This window comes from Heloderma suspectum, chromosome 5 (assembly GCF_057233095.1).
Source record: "Heloderma suspectum isolate Gila_16-S chromosome 5, 16-S_ref, whole genome shotgun sequence".
NCBI classification, from domain to species: domain Eukaryota; kingdom Metazoa; phylum Chordata; class Lepidosauria; order Squamata; family Helodermatidae; genus Heloderma; species Heloderma suspectum.
In genome coordinates, this window is record NC_139462.1 from 9,976,472 (window position 1) to 10,002,992 (window position 26,521).

Sequence of the window (26,521 nt, forward strand, 5' to 3'; positions counted from 1 at the left end):
ACACTGGGCTTCCGCGCAGCCCAGTGCAAAAATGTGCAAGCTTTTGAGATCTCCAGAAGTCCTCACTACAACATCTAGTCAGTCTTCCTTCCTCTTCTATTTTCCCCCTCCCTACCACCACCCTGATGAAGAGATCTGGAGATTTTGGAAGCTTGCATATTTTTTTGGGGGAAGGGGGTGATAGTGGAGTTGGCCTACTAAAGTATTACACTCTAAGGATTTTGGAATTTTGCCCATCACTTCTGTTCCTGAGATAAGAACCCCTTATCATTAAACTCTTCCTCTCCTCAGTTCCTGTGTAAAAAGAAAAAAAAAAGCAGGTCTCCAGAAGCTGGAGCAATTTCAAAACCCCAAACTTGGATTTTTTTACCTTGATCTTTAATTTTGACATTGGAAGTGTTGGAAAACATGAAATCTGTTTGGATTGGAGGCAGTCTCACCTGGATGATTGCTATTACAAGTTTTGAGGGCTTTTCTCCACTGATTAATTGCATGCGTTTGGTCTGCAAATGTCAGCAGCTGCCTCAATCCTTTCCACAGGAGAATCAAAGCTGGAATATCAATCATCGATCTATATCCCACTTCTGAGCTCAGTCTGTCTGCATGTGGAATTGCATTTGTGCATGTAGGTTCATGTGATGGAATACTGCCCCATGGGAAAAAAATCCCTGCAAATAGAAAACCAGCATGTCAAGAAGATGGCTGGGTTAGAGCTCTTCTCTCTGGCATGCTAGTCTTCTGTGTGGAGATAATATTTTTTATATGGAGGAACATCCAATCAGCCCCCACCTGCAGACTGAAGTGACACAGCCCAGAATCAAGCATTATCATCTCAGCGAGAATGAGGCAAGACATATTCAAATGGACAGCCAGCTTGACCTAAGACTTCCTATGTTCCTAGGCCTCATTGATGTCAATGGGACAGAAGAGAGTTTCACATGATATATAGCAAGCAGCTATGTATATGCTTCCTGTTAGTTAATTAATTAATTACAGGCATTGGGGGATATTTTTTTGGAATGCAGTAGCAGGGAAGGGAGGCTTATATCTTGTCACCCCAGCATAATTTAACCTCCCCTGCCCACCTCCCAGATAGAACACAATGAGCTTTTCTACATGGGCGGTTAATCTCCTGTACCTACTTTTGCTTTTTTTGCAGAACTGAAATCCTAGCTCTACACGAAGAGCATTTCCTTTCCTCCTTTTCTGCTGCATAACATCTAGGTGGCACTGTAGTATAGCTGAATAGCGCAAGTACACAAGTGGAAAAAGTGCTTCCTTTTGCTTTCAAAAATATTACCACATTTTCCCTGCTTTAAAAAAACCTCATCAAACATGCTCTTTAAAAACAGAAGCAGAACTGGAGAGTCATGTTATCATCTAACAAACCCATAAACAACCATGAGTAGGAAATGACAAGCACACAAGAAATGCCTCGTTTAGAAACACTTAATACCCCATTTCCCCCGCTCTAACCCCCCCTGAGAAAGTGCTCTTAAAAAACAAAAGTGAAACTGGGGGGTCACAACATTGTCTGACAAACCCATAAACAACCATGAGTAAGGAATGAGGAGTGCATGATAAATGCCTTGTGTAGAAAAGCTGTTAGATAAAAAGTTCCCATTGCATTCCTGGAGGCTTCCCAGGAGTGTGCTTTTGCTTTCAAAATCACCACTCCTTTTGCTAACCCCCACAAGTACTAGATATTGGCCAGCACTACCTATCTTAGGCATATAGACAGCATTTATGCAGCATATTTTCCATGGGCCCCAGCAATATAAATTGCTGGGGTTTACTGCCAGGCAGTGTCCAGGTGCCATAATTGTTAAATCGCAAGCATGTGTAACTCTGTACTCACCTGTACCCATTCAACTGTCTAATCCCATCTTTTAATGCACATGTGGATATGATCCTCACTAGCTGCTGTGCATCATGACTTCACACTGGATTGGGACCCAGTTCTATCACCTCTAGTTACTTGCTCTTTAGAGCATTTTGGGTTGACCAACCCTTTTTTGAGAACAGCCCTTCAAAAAATTAAAAACTGCTCCGTTCTTATTCCTGACTCACTGACAGCTCTTGTGTGACGAGTTACGACCTCTGCAGCCAAATTGACCCTCATTCTTCCCGGTATTAGGGATGGCAGAGAATTCCACCACGGATTTTCCCCGAAATCCGTGGCGGAACGGCCTGCCCCCCCCACGTATCCCCCCCAGGACAAGACTTACCTGGGGCGGATGTTCTGGACGGCAGCGGCTGCAGTGGCGGCGGCAGTGGCAGCTGGTCTTCCAACCGGCTGCCGCCGCTGCCACCATTTGCAGTCTGGTCTTTTTTTTTTTTTTACATAGACATGATAGACTACGTAAAGACTTACATAGCCTATCATGTCTGGGTTAAAAAAGAAAAAAAACACGTACGCAAATGGCGGCGGCTACGGCGGCTGCCATTTGTGTTCCTTATTTTTCACCGTCTTAGTCTACGTAAATATTTACATAGACTATTAAGGCGAAAATAAAGGGGAACGCAAATAGCATAGTGGGCGCTATTTGCATTCCTTTTTGATTTGCTGTTTTAGCCTACGTAAATATTTACGTAGACTAAGACGGCGAAAAATAAGGAACGCAAATGGTGGCCGCCGTAGCCGCCGCCATTTGCGTATGCGTTTTTTTTTTTAACCCAGACGTGATAGGCTATGTAAGTCTTTACCTAGTCTATCACTTCTATGTAAAAAAAAAAAATTTACGTAGGCTAAAACGGTGAATAAAAAAGGAACGCAAATAGCGCCCACTACGCTATTTGTGTTCCCCTTTATTTTCACCGTAATAGTCTATGTAAATATTTACGTAGACTAAGACAGCGAAAAATAAGGAACGCAAATGGTGGCCGCCGTAGCCGCCACCATTTGCGTACGCGTTTTTTTTTTTTAACCCAGATGTGATAGGCTACGTAAGTCTTTACATAGCCTATCATGGTTGAATACAGGGACGCAAACGGCGGCAGCTATGGCAGCCGCCGTTTGCATCCCTGCTACCCAGCAGCTGGATGTCCGGCTGCTGGCGGAGCCGGCTGGTGGCTCCGTGGAATCCCCGCGGAGCGGAGCCAGCCGGGCAGGACTCCGGGGGGAGGGATGGAGCGCCTCCCCCCGTCGAGGATTCCAGGGGGAGGGACGGAGCGCCTCCCCCCCCACCGCGAAGCAGATCCGCGAAACGGTAAGTAACTTTCATACATTTTTGTATACTGACAAAAAGTCTTCCCCCCACCCCAACTCCCGCATATTGTCAAGGAGAATTAGATCAAAGGCTTTAAACGGGCATGCAAAGAAGATACTTTCCAAAACATCCAGTCCAGTCTGGCTACAGAGGCAGGCTGAGGCACTGGGCCAGCTCAACGAGCCAGCTAGCCAGGCACTGAAGCATCGAGTGAATTCTCTTGGAAAAGACCCAGAGAGCAGAAATGGCACAGAGTTTGGGGCAACTTGCAAAGGCTGGTGGTGTAGTGATAAATTATGAGGTGTAGGCACTCAACATGATAGTCCCTCACGAAAAGGCCACAAATGCAGGCAACTGTGTTGATCCATTCGTCCTTCTCTCCCTCTCCTTCTCTCCCCCCTCTCTCTGTATTATGTATGTCTTGTGTAAAACTAATGGTCTTAATTACCCATTCAAGATCAAACCACCCCAAAATACTTTGCATTACAACAGGGATAGCTCACAACATTATATTGGTCTGGGAAAATCAATTTCCCCACCAGTTACTGACCCAGTTCACACCATCACCACAGCCCACTGTGGCTTATTTGAGCTATGGTGGGTTGTGGCATGCGCCGGTGTGTGCCAGGCGACTTTTGAATATTTAAGCCGCTTGTCATGATGTCCGAACCCATTAAGGGTGGGTTGTTAGCATGGGTAACAAACCACCCAGAACTCATGGGCTGGGTTCACATGATCAGCAGGTGAAACTATGCAGTATGGGTTGTTTCCCCTGTCCCCACGTGCGCTTGCCTTTTGCTTAATTATCCGCGCTGAGTTGCGGGTTGCCGTGTCGTCTGAACCCGGAGTGTGGCGTGGCGGGGGTGGCTTCTAACCCAACCCACAACCTGTGGCTTGCAGTAGAGGTTGTGGGGTGGGTTAGGAGTCACCTCTCTGGTGCCATGCACCAGATTTGGACGACATGGGTAATGCGATGTGGGTAATTAAGGAAATGGCAGGGATGTGAGTGGCACACGTGGGGGCATGAAGGGACGGATTGCGTAGCTTCCCCCACTGATCATGCAAACCTGGCCATGGGCTGTTTTAGGGCTGTGGGTAGTTTGTTAATCTCCCCAACCCACCCACATTGGGTTCGGACGTCACAACAAGCCGCGTTGTGGCTTGAATATTCAAAATGGCCATCTGCACCTGGTTTAAATAAGCCATGATGGGCCGCTTGATTGTGCAAACCAGCCCACTGTGAGGGATGCAGCTAAGCTCGGAGGGAGCAGAGAAGTCTGAGGGCGGTGGCAGATGACATCATCATCCCTCCTAATCCCAAACCCCTGGCACTTTGACCCTCCGAGCCCGAGCTCCACTACACCAGTCCATGCGGCCTTAGAACTGGATGAACTGAAGCTGTAGCTAGCATGGCTTCCCTCTGAGAGAATCCTCTGGGTGACCTCTTCTTCACCACCTCTGGCTCTCCCATGCTGCCTCCCAGCCAGTGACCACTTCCTGCTTCCTCTCTGGCTGATTCCCATTCCTGGTCCCCCATGCACCCTGGCTCCCTCATGCCTGCCATTTCCCACAATGCCAGGGGACATGTTGCCCCTAAGCTGGCACTGGCCAGGGGGTTGCCTGCCCCTCCCAGCACCCCACAGCCCGTAAGGAAGGAAATGTGCACTAAATGCAGGGCAGGCGGCACAGATTTTTTCTTTGAGGCAAATAAAATAGTCCATGGGCATTTTCTTTCTCAAGAAAGGTTTCGTAACCACGGTGACTGTTAGTGCAGCAATAAAGACTATGTAAGGCGGTGGTGGGGAGGTGTAAAACTATACAGAGGTGTAAAAATTATGAATGCAAAGGGGCGTGTGGGCATATGTCTTACTTTACAGAGAACGGTCCTATATTTGAAGGCGTCCTCTGTGTGAAAGGCTGTCCAGTCCAAGTCTGGTTTAAAGATCAAGAACCCTCAGGAGGAAGAGCTGACGGGCCTTGAAGTTGCCCCCAAACAGCGCCTGGACAGCAGCCTGAGCAAGGCACACCGGTCACCTCAACTGCAGGCCCAAACAGAAGTAACGCCTGTTTTGGCCTACCACCACCTTCCCTGCTATGGCAAGATGGATTATATTCCTATTTAGATTATAGTAATGATTTCTAAATTTGCATCTCTATAGATAAATTAGCACGTGCACATTTCATGCAGATCAAGTCCTATGTTTTTGGCAATGCATTTCTTCATTCTTGGCAATATGTAAGTGGCTTTTAGAAGTATATCCACACACTCTCACTATACAGAACATCATGGAAAGGCAGAAGGTTGGAGAGAAGAGTACTTCTTCATGCCCCGTATAAGTAGCCTACGGAACTCATTGCCACAGGGTGTTGCGCTGGCAACTGACAAAAAAGCGTTTTAAACATCTTTCAGTGAATATATGGCGAGAACTTTGATTAGTATCTATTATCTCTAAGAGCTGAAAGGGTGATCTTGGTTTTCAGAAATGTCTCTGGAGCTATAAAGTCCTGGGGCCAGATATCACCATCACAGCCTGGGTATTTGTCTGGCCACTTTAGGTAGCCAGAATGCGGAGCTAAGGGACCCTCTGTCTGACTTCAGCATTTATATGTACTCATTTCTCATACCTATATCATCCAAAGACATCAGAGCTGCCTACATGGGGTTATCACCCTTTTATAATCACAACAACCCTGTGAGGTAGGTTAGGATGGGAGAAAATGACTTGAAGTGATCCATTGAATTTTATGAAGGAGTGGAGATTTGAATCCTGGTTTCCTTTGCCCAAGTCCAAAACTCTGGGCATGACACAACAGCACATCGGTTCATCCAGTGCACTTCTCAAGCAAATGAACTGGGACTGGGAGAGGGCATAGTGCTGATGTGGCAGTTCGATGCCTTTGAATGACTCCTTACCGATGTCTCAAAAGGACTCACCAAAAAGCATGTGACATTCTTGCCATTTTACAGATGGAGAAAACTGAGGTCCAGAGAGGCGGGTCAACTTTCTCTGCTCACAGTGCAGAAAAAAGATGGGATGTTTAGCCATTTGGACTTCTTGAGTTCTGTTCTAACACCCTTTGGTCTTCACAATTTCCTCATCCTATTAGCATGCTGTGCAAGATGCTGTCTAAGAAGATGCTATCTCTCAGCTGCAAAGCCGCTTTCTTGGAGGGCATGGCAGGCAAAAGAAATGGCTTCTCTTTTGCTACCTGTCAGTGGGACTCGGTACGCGCGCATATGCGTGTGTTACTCTCGGAGACTGCAGCTTTCTGGCTTTTGACCAAGCGCATTAGTGAAAGACCATATCAACAGACAGCTATCCATAAGGATTAGCATTAAAGAGCTGTTCCCTCCAGTAGAGTCATGCCTGCCCTTTGCCGTGCCAATACATTATGGGGCATTATGAAATGCAGCTTTTTGTGTTTCACCGCAGCTGCTTTTGTCTTGCGGGGACGACGACAGCAAACCGGGGAACGGGAGGCAAAGGACAGGGTGTGCTCCTTCTCTAGACCTTGTGAGCAAGTGGGGTAGTGTAGTGTTTAGTGCAGGGGAAGGCAACCCGGTGCCTTCCAGATGTTTTGAACCACAACTCCCATAATCCCTTACCATTGGCCACACTGACTGGGGCTGATGGGAGTTGTAGTCTGTAATATCTGGAGAGTGCCAGGTTGGATTAGGAGAGGGGATACCCAGATTGAAATCTGCACTCAACTCTGAAGCTCGGGTGGGTGAACACTATCTCTCCCTCAACCTAAGCTACCTCACAGGGTTATTGTGAGCAATAAGAGCATCCTGTGTGTACCCTTGAGCTCCTTGGAGGAAGAGTGGGATATAAAGGTAAAAGGTAAAGGTGTCCCCAACCAGTCGTGTCTGACTCTAGGGTGCGGCGCTCATCCCCATTTCTAAGCCGAAGAGCCAGCGCTGTCCGAAGACGCTTCCGTGGTCATGTGGCCGGCGTGACTGAACACCGAGGCGCACGGAACGCTGTTACCTTTCCCGCCGAGGCGGTGCCTATTTATCTACTTGCAATTTCTTGCTTTCGAACGGCTAGGTTGGCAGGAGCTGGGACTGAAGACGGGAGCTCACTCCGTCACGCAGCACTCGGGTCTCGAACTGCTGACCTGCCGACCTTCCAGTCTCCAGTTCAGCGTCTTAACCACTAAGCCACCGCGGCCCGGGATATAAAGAGGGAGAGGCAATATCTCTTGCAAGAGAGACAAGGCAGCATAGCAGTTAAGAGCATGAGATGTCGCTTGTAAGCAACTGATCAGCCATGTATTGGGGTCCCTAGGGGCTTGGCGGGTTGGTGCTTGGTTTTCTAGACCCAGTTGGTGTATGTGGGCTGCACCCAGCTTGGTGGGTCACAGGCTGAGCAGGCCCAAGTCGGCCCTAGTTCTTGTGCTGTATTCAGACACACAGTGGATTAACTGCATGCTGTCCCCTTCAGTACAACAAAGCCTCAGGACCCTCTCTTGGCCTAGGAGGAACCCTGCTGCAGGCCTGTGTTACGAGCCCTGCCAGGGACTTGTAAAGAATCCTGTTAATAAAACCAAGACATCAGAGCCAGTGTGATGAAGTGATTAGTCTTGGCCTGGGACTCTGGAGATCCGGGTTCTATTCCCCACTTGGCCATGAAGCTCACTGGGTGACTTTGGGCCAGTCGCTGCCTCTCAGCCTAACCTACCTCGCAAGGTTGTTGTGTGGATAAAACGGAGAGGAGGAAGAGGACCACGTAAGCTTCCTTGGGTTCTTTGCAAGAGGAAAACAGGTGGGTTATAATAATAAATAATAAATATAAATTTCATAATCCGGATTCAACAGACAGAACAGTCTGATTCTCAGCTCTGCCATGAACGTGCAGAGTGGCTTACACAATCCAAACAAAATGAAGACAACAGTTGCAAATACAAACAACCAGGAATTGCTGAAGAGGACGCAACTGCTATAATTAAGCCACTGAGCTCTAATATGCACGCAGAAGTCTTGTATACCTTTTGTTACAAAGTGTCTGCATGTGTAGATGGAATAAGACCTTCTGGTGGGGTTTATTGTTCATTACCCTTTAGGTACTGTATATTTGGATCTTATTCCATGTATATTGGAACTTATCCCATGTACGCTGCTTGTATATCCACTTCATAATAAGATATATATATAAGACTTTTGCATGCATATTAGACTTCAGTGGTTTAATTATAGCAGCTGTGTGCTCTTTACACACTCCACTAAGACTCATCCCCCCACCCCACCTCACCATCTGTTATGGAGATACGATATTGGCCTACAGTACACAACAGGGCTGTTGTGACACTTAAGAAAAGTAGTATATAAATAGCAAGCATTATTAGATGTGCCTCAGAAAGCTAGACATGAAAGCTGCCTCCCAACCCAAGGCTTTCCAACCATATTTCTCCATTTCTTGGCTTGCTGGGGTATAATCAGGTATTAATATACCGTGCAATGTCCCCATATTTAATTTAATTACTCCCTGCCAGAGTGAGTGGCTCAGTGTTAAAACATTTTAAAGGGGACATTCTGTTTCTAAAGTGCAGGACAATAAATGGCTTTGACGACAAGCTATATTTCCTTGGGCACAATACTTTGATCAAATGAAAGTCCCTATTTTGCTGGCAGGTTGTAAATTCAGGTTTCTTTGGCCATCGTGAGTCCATCTATTTCTGTTACAACGCTGGGCATAAAAGAGACAGAATATATTCACGGCAGAGAACAGCCAACAATTAAAACTCTGCAGGCACCATCGCTTCACAAGCTCAGATGCGTTATTGTTTGCTGTCCTGATTTTTGGGTGGTGGGGGGAAGGGGAGAATAAATGAGCACTTTGGGTCATTCTATTTGTTCCTGCAGAGTCAATTAAAACTGCATGCCGTCGCATTAATTATGTTGCTTGAGCAATCCAATTATGAACAGAGCAATCTGCCAGCTGGAGGGGGTTTAGACAGGGCAGAAAGTTGCTGGAGGAGAGGGACTCCACCAGTGGGGTGTGGGGACCTCTGCCAGGGAGGCATGATCAAAGGGGCTGGAGCAACTCCCCTGGGAGGACATGTTACGACGTCTGGGACTATTTAACTTAGAAGAAAGGAGAATAAGGTGAGATATGACAGAGGTGTACAAAATGATGCATGGTGTGGAGGAAGTGGAGAGAGAGATGTTTTCCTCCCTCTCGCATAATACTAGAACCCAGTAGCGTCATCCCATGAAGTGGGGAGATTCAGGAGAGTTAAAAGGAAGGACTTCACACAGCACATAGTTAATCTATGGAATTCACTTCCACAGGATGTAGTGATGGCCACCAACCTGGACAGTTTCCAAAGGGGATTAGACACATTCATGGGGGTTAATGGCTACAATGTTATGTTATCATTTTATGAAGTCCAAAACATCTGGAGGACACCAGGTGGGGAGAGGCTATCATTGATCTTGCATCGTGGCAGAGACCTCTGGGTCATGCTCAAGGCATGCAAGGCCTGATCTCAGCCTGTGGTTTGGGAGCACTGTAACCCCCAATGGGACCCTGGATTTGGTCCAGGTTCCAGGACTGGCAGAATGTGGTACCATCCCTATCCCTTCCTTCACCGAGGAATGACTTTACTGTAACCCCTCCCCCACTGCTTCCCAGCATGCTTTTCATCCTCTTGCGATCAAGGCCACCTTTCCTTCATTCTTGGCCACCCATTTAGATGGCTTTAAAAGGGGATTAGACAAATTCACGGAGGAGAAGGCTATCAATGGCTACAAGTCCTGGTGGCTCTGCTTCCTCCAATATCAGAAGCAGTACGCTGATGCACACCAGTTGCTGGGGAACATGGGCTAAAGGATGCTATTGCATTCATGTCCTACTTGTGGCTTTTCCATAGGAAGTTGTTTGGTCACCGTATGAACTGAATGCTGAACGAGATGGACCTACCTTCCCCAATCTGGTGCCCTCCAGATGTGTTGGACTACTACTCCCATAACACCCTTGGCCATGCTGGCTGGGAATGATGGAAGTTGTGGTCCAGCACATGTGGAGAGCATCAGGCTGGGGAAGGCTGAAATAGACGCTCGGTCCGATCCAGCATGGCTCTCCTTGTGTTGTTCTGAGGCCGCTAGTGCGCCTGTGGGCATAAATGTAGCACTGGTGGTGTTTCTGTTGGCAGTCAGCCCTGAAATGGGGCATCCCAGGGGACTGTCAGGGGCCGCCTTGGATCTGCGGTGTCCAAAGCCCCTGGATCAGCCTCCTCAGCTGGAGCGGGAAACCAATTCTGGGAGGGGATTAAAAACAATCAGGAAAGACCTGCCGGTGAAACTGCAAATAAAAGCCGCCCCCTTCTTCCTGTTCTGGCTGGCATGAGCTGGGGTAGGATTTTGGAGCGGTGGATTGACTGCCACTTCATGCCCCTCCCACACTTAGGATTGCTTTCTTAATCAACAGAGATCCATCCAGGCTGAGCTGAATGAAAATGGGACTTTTAAAAAACGGATCCCTCTAGCTCAGGTGTGGGGAACCTTCGGCCCCCGGGGCTGAATATTCAGCCCGTGGAGTTTCCCTATTTGTTCCCGCCAAGCTTCTTTCCTAAGCCCCCCGCTCTGCCCTGCTGCAGCACCAGAGAGAGAGAGGAAAGGGCTTACCTCGAATCTGCTGCAGGTCAGAGATAAGCCCTTCCCCCTGCTCAGTGCTGAGCCAGGCTCCTTCGTCACCGTTGTTCTAAGTCCTTCCGGGCATACCGTTCAAGCATTGCAGATAAAAACAAGCCCAGTCCACAAACCAAACTGCCTTAGGCAGGTGTTCTGATCACAGAGTCCGAAGCCCATGAAAAAGCAGACAGCTTTTGGGGCAGGGTGCTGGACGATGGTAGAAAGGGTCATCGGCAGGCTTCTGTGGCTGCTCTTAAAGTCTGTGGAGCCCACTCAGCTCTTTCCGATGCCCCAGGGGTTGCTGGCTTTCAGGGTCTGGCCCAAAGTGACCGGGGGTTTCACATCCTTCTCAGGGTCTCCAGCTAAAGCTCTCTGGGCCAGGAGCACTAAACCAGGGTGGAAGGCTGTGTTCTGCCTGGCTCAAATCCTTTTGCTATTAGCTCCACCCCATTTCCATCAAATTCCACTCCTGATTCACTAGGCCAGGGGTGCAGAAACGGAGACCAAATCCAGCTGTCCGGGGTGCCAATTCAGCCCTGCAGGGTTCCTGAGAAGGCCCCACCCTCTTCCCCTGGCCACACCCCTCCCTACCTGAACACCAACTCTTGGGTGGTATCCTGCATTTGTGCAGTTTTCCCCCCATTCTGAAAGGTTGAAATGGCTCTCCTACTTTAAGCTACAATACTCTGGTGTTTTCTGGGTGGTGGTGCCCATTTTGGCTTCAGCCCTGCCCACCACAGAATGTGGCCCCCCAGAGCTTCTTTGCAATTCGGCCCCCAGGGTGAAAGAGGTTCTGCACATCTGTACTAGGCAAAGCCAGGCTTTGTCCTTTGACCCATGAGGCATCACCTTCTACTCCTGCCAGTCACAGCTAGGCTCCTCCCTACCCCCTAGGCCCTGCCCCCTTATGCCCATGAGCTCTGTTAACTCTACTTCAAAGCTCTCTGGTTGAGTCGCCTTTTTTGTACTTTAAGGGAGCCTGATGGTTTGTGAGATGTCAGTAAGATGCATCACTCCCTTTGCGACTCAATGTGGTGAGGCCAGGGCCCCGTCTACATGGCACCGCTTTCACCCCCGACCCTGTCACAACTGCACAGCATTGCAGCTTCGAATTAGCTTCTGGTGGTATACATTCGCGATTTACTGCGTGCTTCCCTAACAGATTCTGCCGTGCTCTTTTTTTGCCTTTATACATTAATGCGCAGCTGTGCAGCCCTGTGAGCATGGGGGTGTGACACTGCAGTGGCTGTTTTGTATGTTAGGGGCTCTGCTGTGTCTTTCTGTCCCTCGTTGGGTAAAAAGTGGGTGTTCTGTGCTCCTTCATTTCCACGCCATCTGTTTGTCGGTTCCCCAGCCTGAGACTCTCGTGATGGTTCGCGTGAGCGGTCCGTGCCTACCCATCACTCCGAAATGGTGGCCGGAGCAAAGTTGGTCCTCCCCCAAGAGCCCCCAGGCCCTTGGGCACTGAGTCCCCAAGCAGCCGTTGTGAAGATGCAAAGCTGCAAAATTGTGGGAAAGTGTGATTAAATAAATGAAAGTGCCTCTCTGTGCCTCTGTAACTGCGCAGCTGCGAAGGGATGGGGGGAGTAAAGGGGTGTCACGGAGCGATGCAAGCACTACGCACGCCTACAATATGCCCACCGCAAAATGCGAAGTCGGTTTGAGGAAGGGACAGCCGGCTCACAACTGCGGGGAAACCCACAACAAACGAAAAACATCGCAGCAAAACGCCTCCTCGGAAATCCGCATTTTCCGGGAGCAAACCACAGATGGCTGTAAAGTGGCGACTGCGTCATCTGTCCTGAGGGACCTCGACTCGCAGCCACCCCGGAGTAAAAGGCTTGCATAGATGGGGCCCTAAATTGACCTCTGCCCCACCGCCTATAGGCAAGGCAGCATCGACTCCTGGCTGAAGGCGCATCCAGCTCACATGCTCGAACTGAAAAGATATTTTGTGCAGGTCTGAAAGTCTGCAACATTTCAAAAATCCAAATGTAAGTTAAAAAAGGAAGAACAAACTATGAACCTCTTCAAATTCTGCTTCTTTCAGGGATGCTTTAAACAACAACAACAACAACACTTAAGTCTCAGCACTTCCAGTATGAACCCACCAATACACTACAGTCCGGATCTGAGGCCCTCTTCTGAGTGCATCCTCTGAGGAAGTTTTGAAGAATGACCACAAGGGAGAGGGGCTTTTTGGCAGTGGTCCCCCAGTTGTGGAATGCTTTCCCTGGCAAGGCCTGCCTGGTGCCAACGGTGTCTGGGGGGGGGGGCATTTCTTAAGCCTTTCCTCTATTCCCAGGCATTTGATGGCATATGATGGGCTCTTTAATGCATCAGTTGCTCTTAGAATCATAGAATCATAGAATAGTAGGGTTGGACAGGGCCTACAAGACCATCGCATCCAACCCCCTGCTCAGTGCAGGAATCCAATTAAAAGCATCCCTGACAGATGGCTGTCCAGCTTCATCTTGAATACCCCCAGTGTGGGGGAGCAGACTACCTCCGTAGGTCATTGGTTCCATTGTCATATAGCTCTAACAGTCAGGACGTTTTTCCTGATGTTCAGCCGGAATCTGGCTTCCTGGAACTTGAGCCCATTATTCCGTGTCCTGCATTCTGGGATGATCGAGAAGAGATCCTGGCCTTCCTCTCTGTGACAACCTTTCAACTACTTGAAGAGTGCTATCCTATCTCCCCTCAGTCTTCTCAAGGCTAAACATGCCCAGTTCTTTCAGTCTCTCCTCAAAGGGATTTGTTTCCAGGCCCCTGATCATCTTTGTTGCCCTCCTCTGAACCTTCTCCAGCTTGTCTGTATCCTTCTTAAAGTGCGGTGCCCAGAACTAGACACAGTAATCCAGATGAGGCCTAACCAGTGCTGAGTAGAGGGGAACTAGTACTTCACAGGATTTGGAAGCTATACTTCTATGAATGCAGCCCAAAACAGCATTTGCCTTTTTTTGCAGCCACATCACATTGTTGGCTGATATTCAGCTTGTGATCTACAACAATTTCAAGAACCTTCTCGCTTGTAGTGTTGTTGAGCCACGTATCCCCCATCTTGTAACTGCACATTTGGTTTCTTTTTCCTAGGTGCAGAACTTGGCATTTATCCCTGTTAAATTTCATTCTGTTGTTTTCTGCCCAGCACTGTTTATGGCTATCACTGATGTTTTAGTTGTATTATTGGGGTAGGGATGTTTTAGTGGATAATTAATTTTAGCTCTTTTAACTTTGTATATTTTAATTTTGTTGCAAGTTGTCTTGAATATGTTTTGAGAAAGGCACCTAATAATAATAATAATAATTATAATTATTATTATTATTATTATTTTAACAGCAACTCTTGTTGATTAATTTTTAAGGCAATACCATTAAGTAACCCCTTTCTAAATGCAATACATGCTTTCTTACGCACCTCAAAACCCCCTAAAGGATGGGAAAACCCAGAATGACGGTCGGGAAAATAAACTTGATTTAGGAGAGCGGGAACTCAGATTGCCAGAAGCATATTTCAGCAGGCGGTATTTGCTTGAGAAACTCCCAAATCCATTCCAGCTGCCCTCACCCATGAAGGCTGCTCTGCCCCGGGCTCTGCTGCTGGCTGTTGGCCTTATGGACAGCAGGAGATCACTGCCAGCGCATACTGATGGGAAATCAGGCCTGTGGCGTGGCTGCAGCTGATGTCCCAAACGTGCCTATCAGGACTGGAGGCAAGTCGGTCACAAAGTCCAGGGCCCGAGCATGGGGGGTGGGTGGTGCACTTGACGGGATTCCAGGGGAGTCTGCCCCAGGCTGCAAACCCATTACCATGGAGGAAAAGAGGAAGCTTTATTCCATTGGTCTTTATAGACCAATGGCGTATCTAATGCAGCATTCCCTTTCCACAGTGGCCAACCGGATGCCTATGGGAAGCCCCCAACAGGAGATGAGTGCAGTAGCCCCTCCTGCTCATGTTCCCCAGCCCCTGGCATACAGAGGCGTGCTGCCCCTGATATTGGAGGTAATATGTAGCCATCGTGACTACTAGTAGCCATTTGTGGCCTTCTCCTCCATGAATTTGCACAATCCCCTTTTAAACCCATCTGGGTCGTTGGCCATCACTACATCAAGCGGAAGTGAATTCCATAGTTCGACTATGTGCAGTGTGGAGGCCTTCCTTTCATTTGTCCAGAATTTCCCAACATTCAGCTTCATTTGAATGATTCCTGGTCAAGCGCCTGGTTTCGGGAGTGCATGGAGAGTGCCCCAGGGAACAAGCTCTAAAGAGCGTTCGTTGGTACACCCATATAAAATTAATATGCAGCCAAGCTCTGTTGTGCCTAGAGGCCAAACCTGCCACATCTGGGGTCCCAGCCCGACCCACCAGAGTCCCCACATGGCCACACACCCTTCACCTGCCTCCCCTGCCTTTCCCTCAACCACCAAGGGTTTGGTGGTTTCCCAGGTTCTGTGCAGTCCCTCCCCCCTCTTCTGAAACACCTCTTCTGAAGCTTAGGGCTTCCCCACACCAGGCTTTTTTTATCCTACAAGTTACTGTGGCTTCTGCTTCCAGGTTTTTTGTGGGATTAAGATCAGCTCCTTGCATGGGCTGACACAGACTGTTTTTTGTGGGATTAAGATTGGCTCCTTACATGGGCTGACATGGACTGTTTTTTTCGGGGCTGTCTTTCTCAGCAAATTCTCTGCAGCCCCTTTGCCACCTCCTCAGAATTTGCTGACTCTCTTTGCTTGGTCTAGGAATTGGGGGGGGAGAGAAAATGCTGAGAGGGGGGATGCTTTATCAGAATTTGCTGTGCCTTTTTCTCCTCATCCAGCTGACTCCACTGAGGTAGCAGAGAGGGCACCCCAATTCACCCAGTCAGAGAAGATCACCCAGAATATGTAACATCAACTCCATATTACATGTTTATCCTGCCGTTCTTCCAAAGAGCTCAGAGCATACATGTCTCCTTCCATTATAGAAAAAACCTGCAAGGTACCTTAGGAAGAAGAGAGAGAGGAGGAGGTGGGAAACTAGCCCAGAGTATCTTCCCTTCTTCCATGATGGAGTAGCTTATCATACGGAGCCACCCTATATTACCTCATGAAGCTGTGGTTATAGTGGTACTGCGCAATTTCACACAGCCATCAAAGCGGATTTACATTGAAATACTGCATTATCTCCAATCTTTTAAAAAGTGGGATAAAGGTAAAAAACCATGGGAGACTCCCTGGAGGTTGATGATGTCATGTAAAGGATCCGCAAATGTCTGCAAGTGACCAATCACAAGCGTTCAATAAAAGCCTTGGGAAGAAATGCTCTTAGTTATTGGCAGTAAGTGCTTTAAGCTAAATTAGGCTGTTTTTTTAAAATCTTGGCTCCGCCCCGTTCCCTTTGGCCCCACCCACCCCTGGAATGTGGCCCCCGGGAGCTTCTCTGAAATTGAATTTGGCCCTCAGGCTGAAAGAGGTTCTGCACCCCTCCTCTATTGCCTTGTCTGGCTACCAATAACAAATCAGGAAGCCAAAGATGCACTCCAATGGCCATGCTTGCTGTGGATGACCAGGATTGTAGTCCAACACATCTGGAGGGCACCAGGTTGGGGAAGGCTGAGCTAAAGGATACCAACCATTTTTTCAACACAATTGGGGTGTGTTTGGGAGGGCGGGGAAAGGAGTGGCCGGTATTCTCAGTTTGTAGCAGGCTTGAAGCAGGAAGCAGGCAAGCAATCGAGGACAGTTTGAGAACTGTGGAAGCAGGCCTGAATCAGCAGTTTTATAGGAACTGAGTGGAAGCCAGTTGGGCTGCCCAACTGTCACCTGTTCCCTGCTGGCCTGGTGGCTGCAATATCACCATTTGACCACCCCCAGTGATGGCACTGCAGCACAGAGATGAGCAGGGGAGTCGCTTTTACCCCTTCTAAGGCATCAAGGCGATGCAGAGAGAGAAGTGCCCGAGACCCGGGTGCAACAGCAGCGAAGGCTATTTGGCCCCTTCCGATTCCCTTCCTGTTTGGCTCTTGGTCAGGCGCAGCAGCCTCATTTTTCCAGCTCAGATCCTTCAAGCCTTATTCAAGATGGGTAAACGCTGAGTCATGTCCGCGGAGCCGGACTGTATAAAAATAGCCGAGTCGTTTTTATCTCTTTTCAATCAGATAAAATGTCTATGTTAAATATATCTTGGGAAACGCCAAATGAAGCAATAAGATTCTGGACAATCTGGTTTCCCCAGTGTTTGGATTAAACTGTACACAGCCTGGGGGTAGCAGATGTTTGGCCTCCTGTATTTGCTCCTGTATCATACCCGGATAGGACACTCTGCCCCTTGTTTAGAGAAGGGAATGGTCACATTCCTTGGAGATTTACAAGGATATCTAGAAATTTAAGTGCACAATTCTGCATAATTAGTTCACATCACATTGACATCGTCATCTGCATAATATGTGGCTACCATAGCCATTTTGTCACCCGTCTCCTCCAACCTCTCCCCAGGTTTTCCACATTCAGAGACATCTTGCATCTAGAAAACTGGCACATCAAGGAAAGGGCTACGCAAAACCTTTCCTTCTGCTGTGCTAGTATTCTAGATGCAAGGGAGTCATCCCCCCACCCCTGTGTGTGAGCATGCAGAATTATGATCCACCTTATTTGCAGTCTGAAATAATGCAATGCAGAATTCCACTGTTAGCCACCTCCTTCTGCTTAATATGTGGATCGCATTCACCTCTAAATGTTAAGGCAGGCTCAAGCGCCTTAACCATGCATCCTCCCTGACCCCCGCAATGATATAAATCTGCTTTGTAAACACATTCGAATTGCCTATGAGCAAACAGATCTGGAAGCTTTTGTAGACTGGATGTAAATTTTAAATCCAGGAGAAAGGTTCACCATAATCCTGTCCCTGATGTGCTAGTGTGCTACATGCAAGGCAATCACACACATGCAATCTGAAGCTGAATGACCTGAAACTCTACCACCTCATTGCGAGCAAGGTGTAGGCTGTAGATGTGCCACAAACAGATGGATTAAAATGTCCTTTTTGTAGACCAGTGGACTGATTTGCAAGGCCGATATAGAAATAAGTAGCTTCAAAGCAGGCTGAATGCATTGACTCAGGTGCCACGTAGCATGGGCGATGAGCTCATTATGGGGTGCTGATCAGGGTCTGTCAGGACAGGATGATGATTTCAAACGAGGCATTTCACAGGTACCCCTAACTGAAAGAACCCCTTACTGCAAGTATTCAGCCCATAAGGCAGGGGAGGGGGGCTCTCCTCTAATCAGCATTTTCCTTCTTGTTGAGCAAACAGCTTTTCCAAATTGCCTCATTAGCCATGCAAACATGTCCCGATTAATTGCACAGGTATTTCTTGATGACTGCATCATTACATTCGCAGCCAAGAATCTGTGGAGCTGGAAAGGAAACGGTTGCTCAGCGCCACCCCCTGATCTGAAGCAGGATGCCTGACGCGCTCAGGCGTCCCACACAGGTGGTGTTTCTTCTAACCTTTCCTCGAAATGCACCAGGAAAGATTTGGCAAATGCTCCAGCCAGCTCAGTCCCTCCCTCCTCCACTTTCCTTACCTGGGTGATGCCGTAGCCCAGGTTCTTCCTGACCCTGTGGGGTAACATGAGAAGCCCTGGGTCAGGGATGTGGAACCCAGTAGAGGCTGGTGGCTCCGGTGTCAGTGGGGCAAGGAATCCGCTCCGGGTTTCAGCCAGAACCTGTCAGACCGCTAAAGGAGCTCTCCAAGGTGCAGAAGCACCTTGGAGAGCTCCTTTAGCGGTCTGACAGGTTCTGACTGAAACCCGGAGCGGATTCCCCACCCCACTGACATCAGCGCCACCAGCCTCCATCGGTGGAACCTCTTTCAGGGCTCAAAACAAAACAATACGAAAATGTTTTTCTTGAAGCTCTTGTGCCAGTAACGAAGCCTTAGGAGCAGCATTTCAACCTTCCCAAGTGGGGAGAAGACTCACAAGAGCTGGGGAAACCCGAACCATTGGTGTTTGGGGGCGAGGGGGTGGGAAGGGCATTTGGGGCACTTCAGAGGGCCAGAATGGGATGCCAGTTGGGCTGGATTTGGCCGCCTGGCGCTGAGGTCTTGCACCCCTGCCCTGCGGCTCATCCTTACCTCAGCATTGCTCCTCGCAGAAACTGGGGCGTGGCAGATGAGGGGAGGAGTTACAGCATGGACTCTGCCCCCCTGCCTTGCAGCTTCTTCTGTTACCCAGGGTGGCCGGGAGGGAGCTGCTCTGAAACGACTCCTGTGCTGCCCGTGTGATCTCAGAACGGGTCTCTTCAGGGCCTCTATCTGCTCACCACACAGAATGAGGCGGTAGACGGAGATGGGAGAATGTTTAAATATTTGGCCGTGGATCAAATGCCTGCTTTGCATGCAAAGGTCCCAGGGCCAAGCCCTGTTATCTCCAAGTAGGGCTGAGAAAGGCTCCTGTCTGAAACCATGCAGAGATGCTGCCTGTCAGTGTCGACAGCCTTGAGCTATATGGACCTATGGCCTCACTTGGTGTAAGGCAGCTTCCGATGACTGTACTTCTTCAGGACATATTGCTTCAGAATGAAAGGTTCAGCAGAGCTCAGTGCCTGAACAGCTAGTTTCCTACATGCAGGGACTGATAAAAAACGACCACTCACCTGGGCTAGGTCTACACTAGTGCTTTTTTTAATTGATATTGAAATGCCCTGATAACTGTTGGGGCACATTCCTCATTCTGCATACCGCTTTTCTAGCATTATGTCCTGCTTTTTATTCCACATTATCCAAAATACCACAACAGATGTCGTTGTGTGTGCTACAAGGTTTAAAAGCACAAGAGGGATATAGCATCACTGTGATGGGATCGTACTGATATGACAATGAGGTATAGATCTGGTCCTGGTGATCTGAAGTGGTATTGTGCAAAATTCTACCATCTCAATCTACCGGTTCATGGTAACATGTAGATGGGTTCTTATTTCTTCAGTAGGAACTTCTTTGATAGATTGTGCCCCCACCCCGTGTTTAACTCAAATCATACCTTTTTATTGTTTAAACCTATTGCTTCTTTTTCTATCTTCAATGGACGTGATGAACACTTCTTTCCCCTTTTCTATCAATACACCATCGGAATCTTGTATACAAAAAAGGAAAGAAAGGCTGAGCTAATCGAGTTTCTCCCATCCCGCTTCTGCAGCTATTACAGGATTCCTTGAAGAAGCACAACATTTGGTAATGGGCACACAATTCAGCATCCAGATAATCTCCACTTTCTTTCTTTTTAAAAATAAGTTTCTAGTCCCTATGGATGCAACAAAAGGCTTGAAAGCTTATAGGTAATGCCCAGTGAAATCTCAAAAGCTAGAAGAGGGGATGAGCAGGATTTCCAGGCACCATGAACTGGATGCCTTTTTGCCTCCCCCATAATAAAAGGAGTGGGGAAGGTGTGGCCCTCCAGATGTGAATGCTCTCAGCCCTAGCCAGCATGGTCAATGGTCATGGATGATGGGAGTTGTAGTCCAACATCTAGATGGCCACAGCTCCCTCACCTCTGCCATAACTAAATTGTACAAAAGGAAACAAACATTCGCAAGCTGCCTTGATTACATTTTATCTAAAAAGGTGTAGTAGAAATGCTGTAAATAATCTATAAATATGCAAATATGCATGATTTGCATATAGGTTAAGAATATAAGAGTGCACTAAGAGTCCTGCTGGATTCAGATCCATCTAGTCTAGCATTCCATTTCCTACATTGACCAACCCGATGCCTTCAGGAAGCCCAAGACATGAAGGCAAAACCCTTCCCTGGTTATTCTGCAACTTCTGCTATTCTCCTGTATGAGTTCCCCTGTCACTGAAGGTCTTCCACTTATGTCCAGCTCTGAATTCCATCCTATGAGGAGGGTAGGTTAGCCTCCAATAGGAGCAGGGCCTTCTCAGTAATGGCTCCAGTGTTGCAGAACTTGCTACCAAGACAAATCCACACAGACTCCTCCCTGCTAACTTTCTGAAAATGGGCAAAAGTTGTTTTGTTCGAAGTGGCTGTTTAGCTACTAACCTGGGCAATTGCCGACGATAGGCCTCTATCCTCCACTGATTTGTCTAAGCCCTTAAAAAAAGCTATTGAGGGCGGTGACCATCCCCGCACTTTGTGGCAGCAGTGTGGGGTCAATTGATGATCTGTTGAGTGAAGAAATTATGTGCGCGGCATTGCTTGGTCAGGCTGCCTAAATGTGTTTTTTTTGCCTCTGCAAGCATGGGGTGTCTGGGATGATGGGGAGAGGACTTTTCAGCCATCCGCATTTCAGGCCCGGAATGGCCATTTTGGAGAGGGATCTTTGTGGGGGGAGCGGGCTGGATGCAGCCCCTACCTCTGTCTAGTACTCAGTTGGTATCATTGGGCTGGTCCCTGTGCGTCTCCATCGGATCTGCAATAGTTCTTCCCCTGTCGTCGTCCCCAGACTAGGCTGAACAACAAAATTTACCCACTAAGTGGCTTCCATGGGTAAAGCTGGGCTGAAGCCAGGAGGAGGAGCTTTTGACAGGTGGATCTGAGAACGGCTGACTTGACAGGATGGTGGGGGTTGTGGCATCCGTGGTGTAGGGGGACACAGCACCAGCACTTTTTGATTAGCGGGGCGCTGATGATATCCCCCCCCCCGTCCCGCCCAGAATTCCCTGTTCCCTCTCACTTCACCACAGTCCTCATCTGTTGTCATGCAATGTATTTTTGGGTGGCTTGATCTTGAATGTGCGATTAAGCTTTACGTCAGTTTCACACCTGCTTCTGGTGGAGAGAAAAACTGCTACAACTGGATCAACACAGCTCCCGGAATTTTTGGACTCTCCTGTGGGGTGTGGTTTTGGGGCCTTTCATGATGAGCATCTGCACTGCAAAATTTACCACCATACCCCTGTGTGGCATTTCCCCCCCCCCACACCCTTTTTTTTTGGTGGGACCTTCCTGACAAGTTAAAATCAGCTCTGTAGTGTGTAGTGTGTGTAGTGTAGTGGCTTAGCTTTGTAGTGTGTTGTCATGCATGTATCAGCCCAAGAAAGCGACAGCTGCCTGTACCAAATTACTTTAAGAAGACTTCCCTTAGTCAGACAGTGAACGTTTGTCGCCATACTAAACAGGACGAGAGGAATGGCTTGTTGCCATTCCACAAGGGCCAGCTTTGCTGCACGAGTAACCCAAGCAGTCATTTGTGGGGTAGCAATATATGTTGGGGTGCCAAGAATCCGTTTGCAGCTTGAGAGGTGCCTCCCAGGATCCCTTGCAAAAGAGATGCCTGGGAGCATCTCTTGGATTGGTCGCTGCAAGGGATCCTGGGACAGACCTCTTGTACTATGCAGTGCAGTTGCTTGGGGCAGCAAAATGCTGTGCTCAGCGGCGCTGTTAGGGTAGGACTCTGGGGCAGATGGTCAAGGCCCCATTCAGTGGAATGAATGATCTTAAAATGACCTAACTGTGCTACTGGCTGTGTCCCAGTTTCTATTCCACCGTAGGCCTCAGGGCAGTAAGCATCAAGGGGTCCCAAACGACAGCACAGGTTGATTGACCCTTCACCTTTCCAACTGAATGTGGCCAATGGGATGCTGACCAATCCTAGGCAAGTGTAGCTTGCTCCATAAGGCTGCAGAGGTAGAGAATCACATCCATTCTGCATCATAATCCTACCACCCAAAGGGCAGGTTTCAAATGGGACCTGAAAGTGAGGACTGGATGCCACTCTAGTCTTTTCTTACTTTCACGATTAACATGCGTTTTATTGTGTTTTTATACATTGTACACCACCTTTGGAACTGTTGGCTAGCAGGCAGGATGCAAATATTTTAGAGGAGGAAATGTATCTATATCTATCTCCTCATCTCATTCAGCCTCAGAGCAATAGTATCACAACAACTCAGTAAGGGAGACCACTGCTGGTCCCATTTGACAGATTAGGTGGCAAGACTGAGAGGGAATGACTGACCAAAAGCGATCCACTATATCTATAGCTGAACTGGGATTCAAAGCCAGATCTCTCATGACCACAGGGTGGCCCCATATTGGTTGGCGATGTTCCCCACTGCTGAAAGATTCGACTTGGTGAGAATCCTATTTCTAAGGAAACCTAGAAAAGCAAGTCACCGCAAGGTCGTCACATTGACCTTTCTCAACCACCTTGATGAGAAATTGGAATCCCCCACTCCACGCATGAACATCACCCAGGGGAGCCAAGACATCCCACTTACCGAAAGACAGTACGAAAAAGAAAGGCAGCCAGCAGAGAATGAAAACTCCGACCACGATGGCGAGCGTCTTGGCGGCTTTCTTCTCCCTGGAGAACTTCAAGAGGCGCACAGAAAGGGAGCTCCGGAAAGTGTGCCCTTTGCCCTTGGTGCTGGCCAAGGAGTCCTCGAGGACGCTGCGGCAATGGATCCGGAGCACCACCTCCATGGACTTGCCCCGCTCCTTCTTGACTCCAGCCTCCAAGCTCTTGGTGGTCCTCCTGGCCACCACGTAGATGTTGAAGTACATCACCAGGATGACAAGGAGTGGCAAGTAGAAGGAGAAGAGGGAGGAGAAGAGGGCATAGCCCGGCTCCTGAGTGATGTTGCAGTGTTGCTCATTGTCCGGCGGAGGCTCCTTCCAGCCCAAGAGGGGCCCGATGGAGATGACCATGGAAGAGAGCCAGACCACCACCAAGATGATCACCGCCTTCTTCTCGGTCATAATGGTGGGGTATTTGAGTGAGTATTTGACCCCAATGTACCGATCCACGGAGATGATGCACAGGCTCATGATGGAGGCGGTGCAGCACAGGACGTCCACTGCTGCCCAGATGTCGCAGAAGATGCGGCCAAAGATCCAGAGGTCCAGCACCTCCAAGGTGGCTGAGAAGGGCAAGACGGTGGTGCTGAGGAGCAAGTCGGCGATGGCCAAGTTGATGATGAAGTAGTTGGTCACCGTCTGCAAGTGGCGGTTGCAGGCCACCGAGAGGATGACCAAGATGTTGCCCACGATGGCTGAGAGGATGAAGATGGCCAGGAAGACCCCCACCCCCACGGACTGCAGGGTCAGACTCAGGGCCAAGGAGGAGCTGCTGTTGGAAGTAGCATCCTCTCCTGCCCAGGACCCGTTAAACCCGCCAGACTCCTCTCCCGTGTGGTTCCCATTCAAGGTGGCATTGATCCGGTCAGAGAAAGTCATTCTTTTTTAAAAAGGTCTGGTCTCCATGAGGGGGGACGGGTTCAGTGTGACAGGGGTGCTGAGGGATGCTGACCAGCGCCACCTCAGCTCCTGTCAGGATGTTGACTTCTGCCCCTCCGATGTCCACACTCGCAAAACGAAAGTCTCTTTTGGGATACAGGGAGTGAATTCCCACCTCTCTCCCCTTCTCTGCAATCCGCTTTACGCAATTGATCCCTGAAAACGTGGAGCATCTCTCCTCACGCTTCTCTCAACGTCACCCCCCCCCACTACACCATCAGGGATGCTGTTCGGCACCTTCCACCTCCACACTTCTCCCCCCCCCCCATGCACGCACAGATTTCTTTCGCAAAGATGCTGGATCTCAGTGAACCCACACCTTCTTTGCCTCCCCGCTAGAGGCAATACAAAGCTTCAGGAGGTGTGTGTGTGTGCTGTCCCCTTCCATCTATTTTCCTTTCTCAGCCCCTCGCCCATCAGGTGTGTGTTCCACCTGGGCGGCTCAGCAAACTCCTCCTCCACCCTGTCCCCAACCCGCAATATAAAAGTATTTCACAGCCAAACAGTGCCTGTCTCTTCCTTCCTTGCACCACTCCAATGTTTGTGTTGGCGCGTTTTTTTTTTTTTTTAAAGTCCCTTATAAAAGGTGGAACAACAATAAAAGTACAATAAAAAAAATTGGGGGGCGGGAAGAAATAAATAAACAACCCGCTTTTCTTTCCCTCCCCCCCTGTCAAGCGCCCTTCATCCAGGCAGATGGGTCGGCTGCGGATGCTTTTGGAAAGACGCACCTCTCCGCGATCGTCGCCTGGTCAGTTTCAAACGCCGGCGTGTCAATTTCACGGACATCCTTCTAGCTTGTCAGTCCGGCGGTTGCAATGCAGGGGGAAACTCACGTTAGGGAAGGGAGCCGGTGCCTTTGCAGCGAGATCCGAGTCCTCCAATAGGGACGAGACAGGCGAGCGGGGGGAGCAGAAGGAGCAGCCGTTCCAGGTGTTCAAACTTTGCATTCGGTTGATGCGGGGCTCGCCAAAGCGACGCAGGCGGAGAGGACCCCCCCCCCCACCCTTGGGCGTCCCTCTGGCGCGTCTCTCCCTAGCGAGAGCTCCGGCAGCCGCGATCACCGGCAACGCGCCTTCCCAAACTCCTCCTCGAGAGGGCTGGTGACATTCTCCCGCCTGGCGGGGTCCGGAGGGGGCTTGGCGAATTTGGCAGAGCGAAGGGATGACTCCGCGGGCGGCTCAGCGATCGGGGTGCGCGGCGGAGAGGCGAGCGCTGAGGGATGCAAAGAGGAGAATCCGGCTCCCCCCCCCCCCCGTCTTTCTTTCTTTTGGAGGGAAGCGCATCGGGGAGAAAATACGTTCTAGGTCGTCGGGGGGGCGGCGGGGGGGGGGCGGCGCGTTCGAAAGCTACCCAAAATAGATTCATTGAAGGATTTCCAGTTTCTTAGCCAGGCGCCGGAGAGACGCCAGAGGGCAGCAAAGGGCTGGCTGCGTCCCTCAGCCGAGCTACTGCAAGGGCAAGACTCTGGCCAATTACTGTACTTTCCTGTATATTATGGGAACAATTATCCTGGGATGATACCCACCCCTTTAACCTGTTTGATTTGTTTACCCATTTGTGGTATGGTCTGGGCCGGTTTAAGCCTGACAGTGCCCACCTTTCCAAGGGAATGCTTGCAAAGCGATGTTAAAGTCAGGGCTGGCGTCAAGGTTAGGCATGGTCGGGCCCGCTGACAAGAGCCCCCTGGCGTTGCTTCTCCTCTTCCCCCTTGCAAGCTCAAGTTCACCTGCCTCTGGCTCTGGCCCAGACAATGGTGGAGGTGGGAATGAGGAGAAGGAATAAGAGCAGCTGGAGACAACAGGCATTTCTACACCATCCTAAAATCCTGCATTTAAAACGGGGCTTTCTGCTTCTGTTTTAAATGCAGGATCACCACTGACTCCCTTTACATGCGCTTCCTTCCCCCGCACCCGGCCCTCTTCTCCCCATATCTGAGTCTTCCATTATCTTTCATTGATCTCGCTCCTCTTCTCCCCGCTTTAACTCTTTTCATGCAGGAAACGGAAGCGGAACACAACGGGGTAATTTGACAGCTCATTATCTGCGATCTATTTAAAAACAGAACAAAGGGCATTTAGTGCAGGAGTGTCACGGCAGGGTCACGGCGTCATGTGAAGAGCCCGCAAACGTCCGTGAAGGAGCAATCTCAATCGCAGGATAAAAGCTCCGTGTGACGAAGCCCAGCGAAGCCCAGAGAAGGGAGACTCACTGGGGGAGGGGGCCCACTGAGGGTGCTTTGCCCGAAGGCCTTTGAAAGCCCAGAGCCAGAACAGGTTAAACCGCCCACCCAAATCCAGACCCTGTAAGTGAACCCTTCTTGTTTGTTGCCAGTCCAGTATGTCAAGCTGGACTCGGGAAAAGATGGACTCTGGAAAAATGTATTTAGTACATTTATATCTCACCCTTCCCCTACCTCCGTCATGGAATTCAT

At 49.2% G+C, this 26,521-nt stretch overlaps 1 protein-coding gene across 1 annotated transcript in view; it reads right to left on the bottom strand.

Moving 5' to 3' along the window:
- The window catches only part of ADRA1D (adrenoceptor alpha 1D), a 68,838-nt gene extending 44,811 nt beyond the window's left edge, over positions 1–24,027 (bottom strand). The window contains exon 1 of the mRNA XM_084860192.1: positions 23,070–24,027. Coding sequence (XP_084716318.1) covers positions 23,070–24,027 — 958 coding nt within the window. The remainder of the gene's footprint in view (positions 1–23,069) is intronic.
- Positions 24,028–26,521: the final 2,494 nt, after the last annotated feature.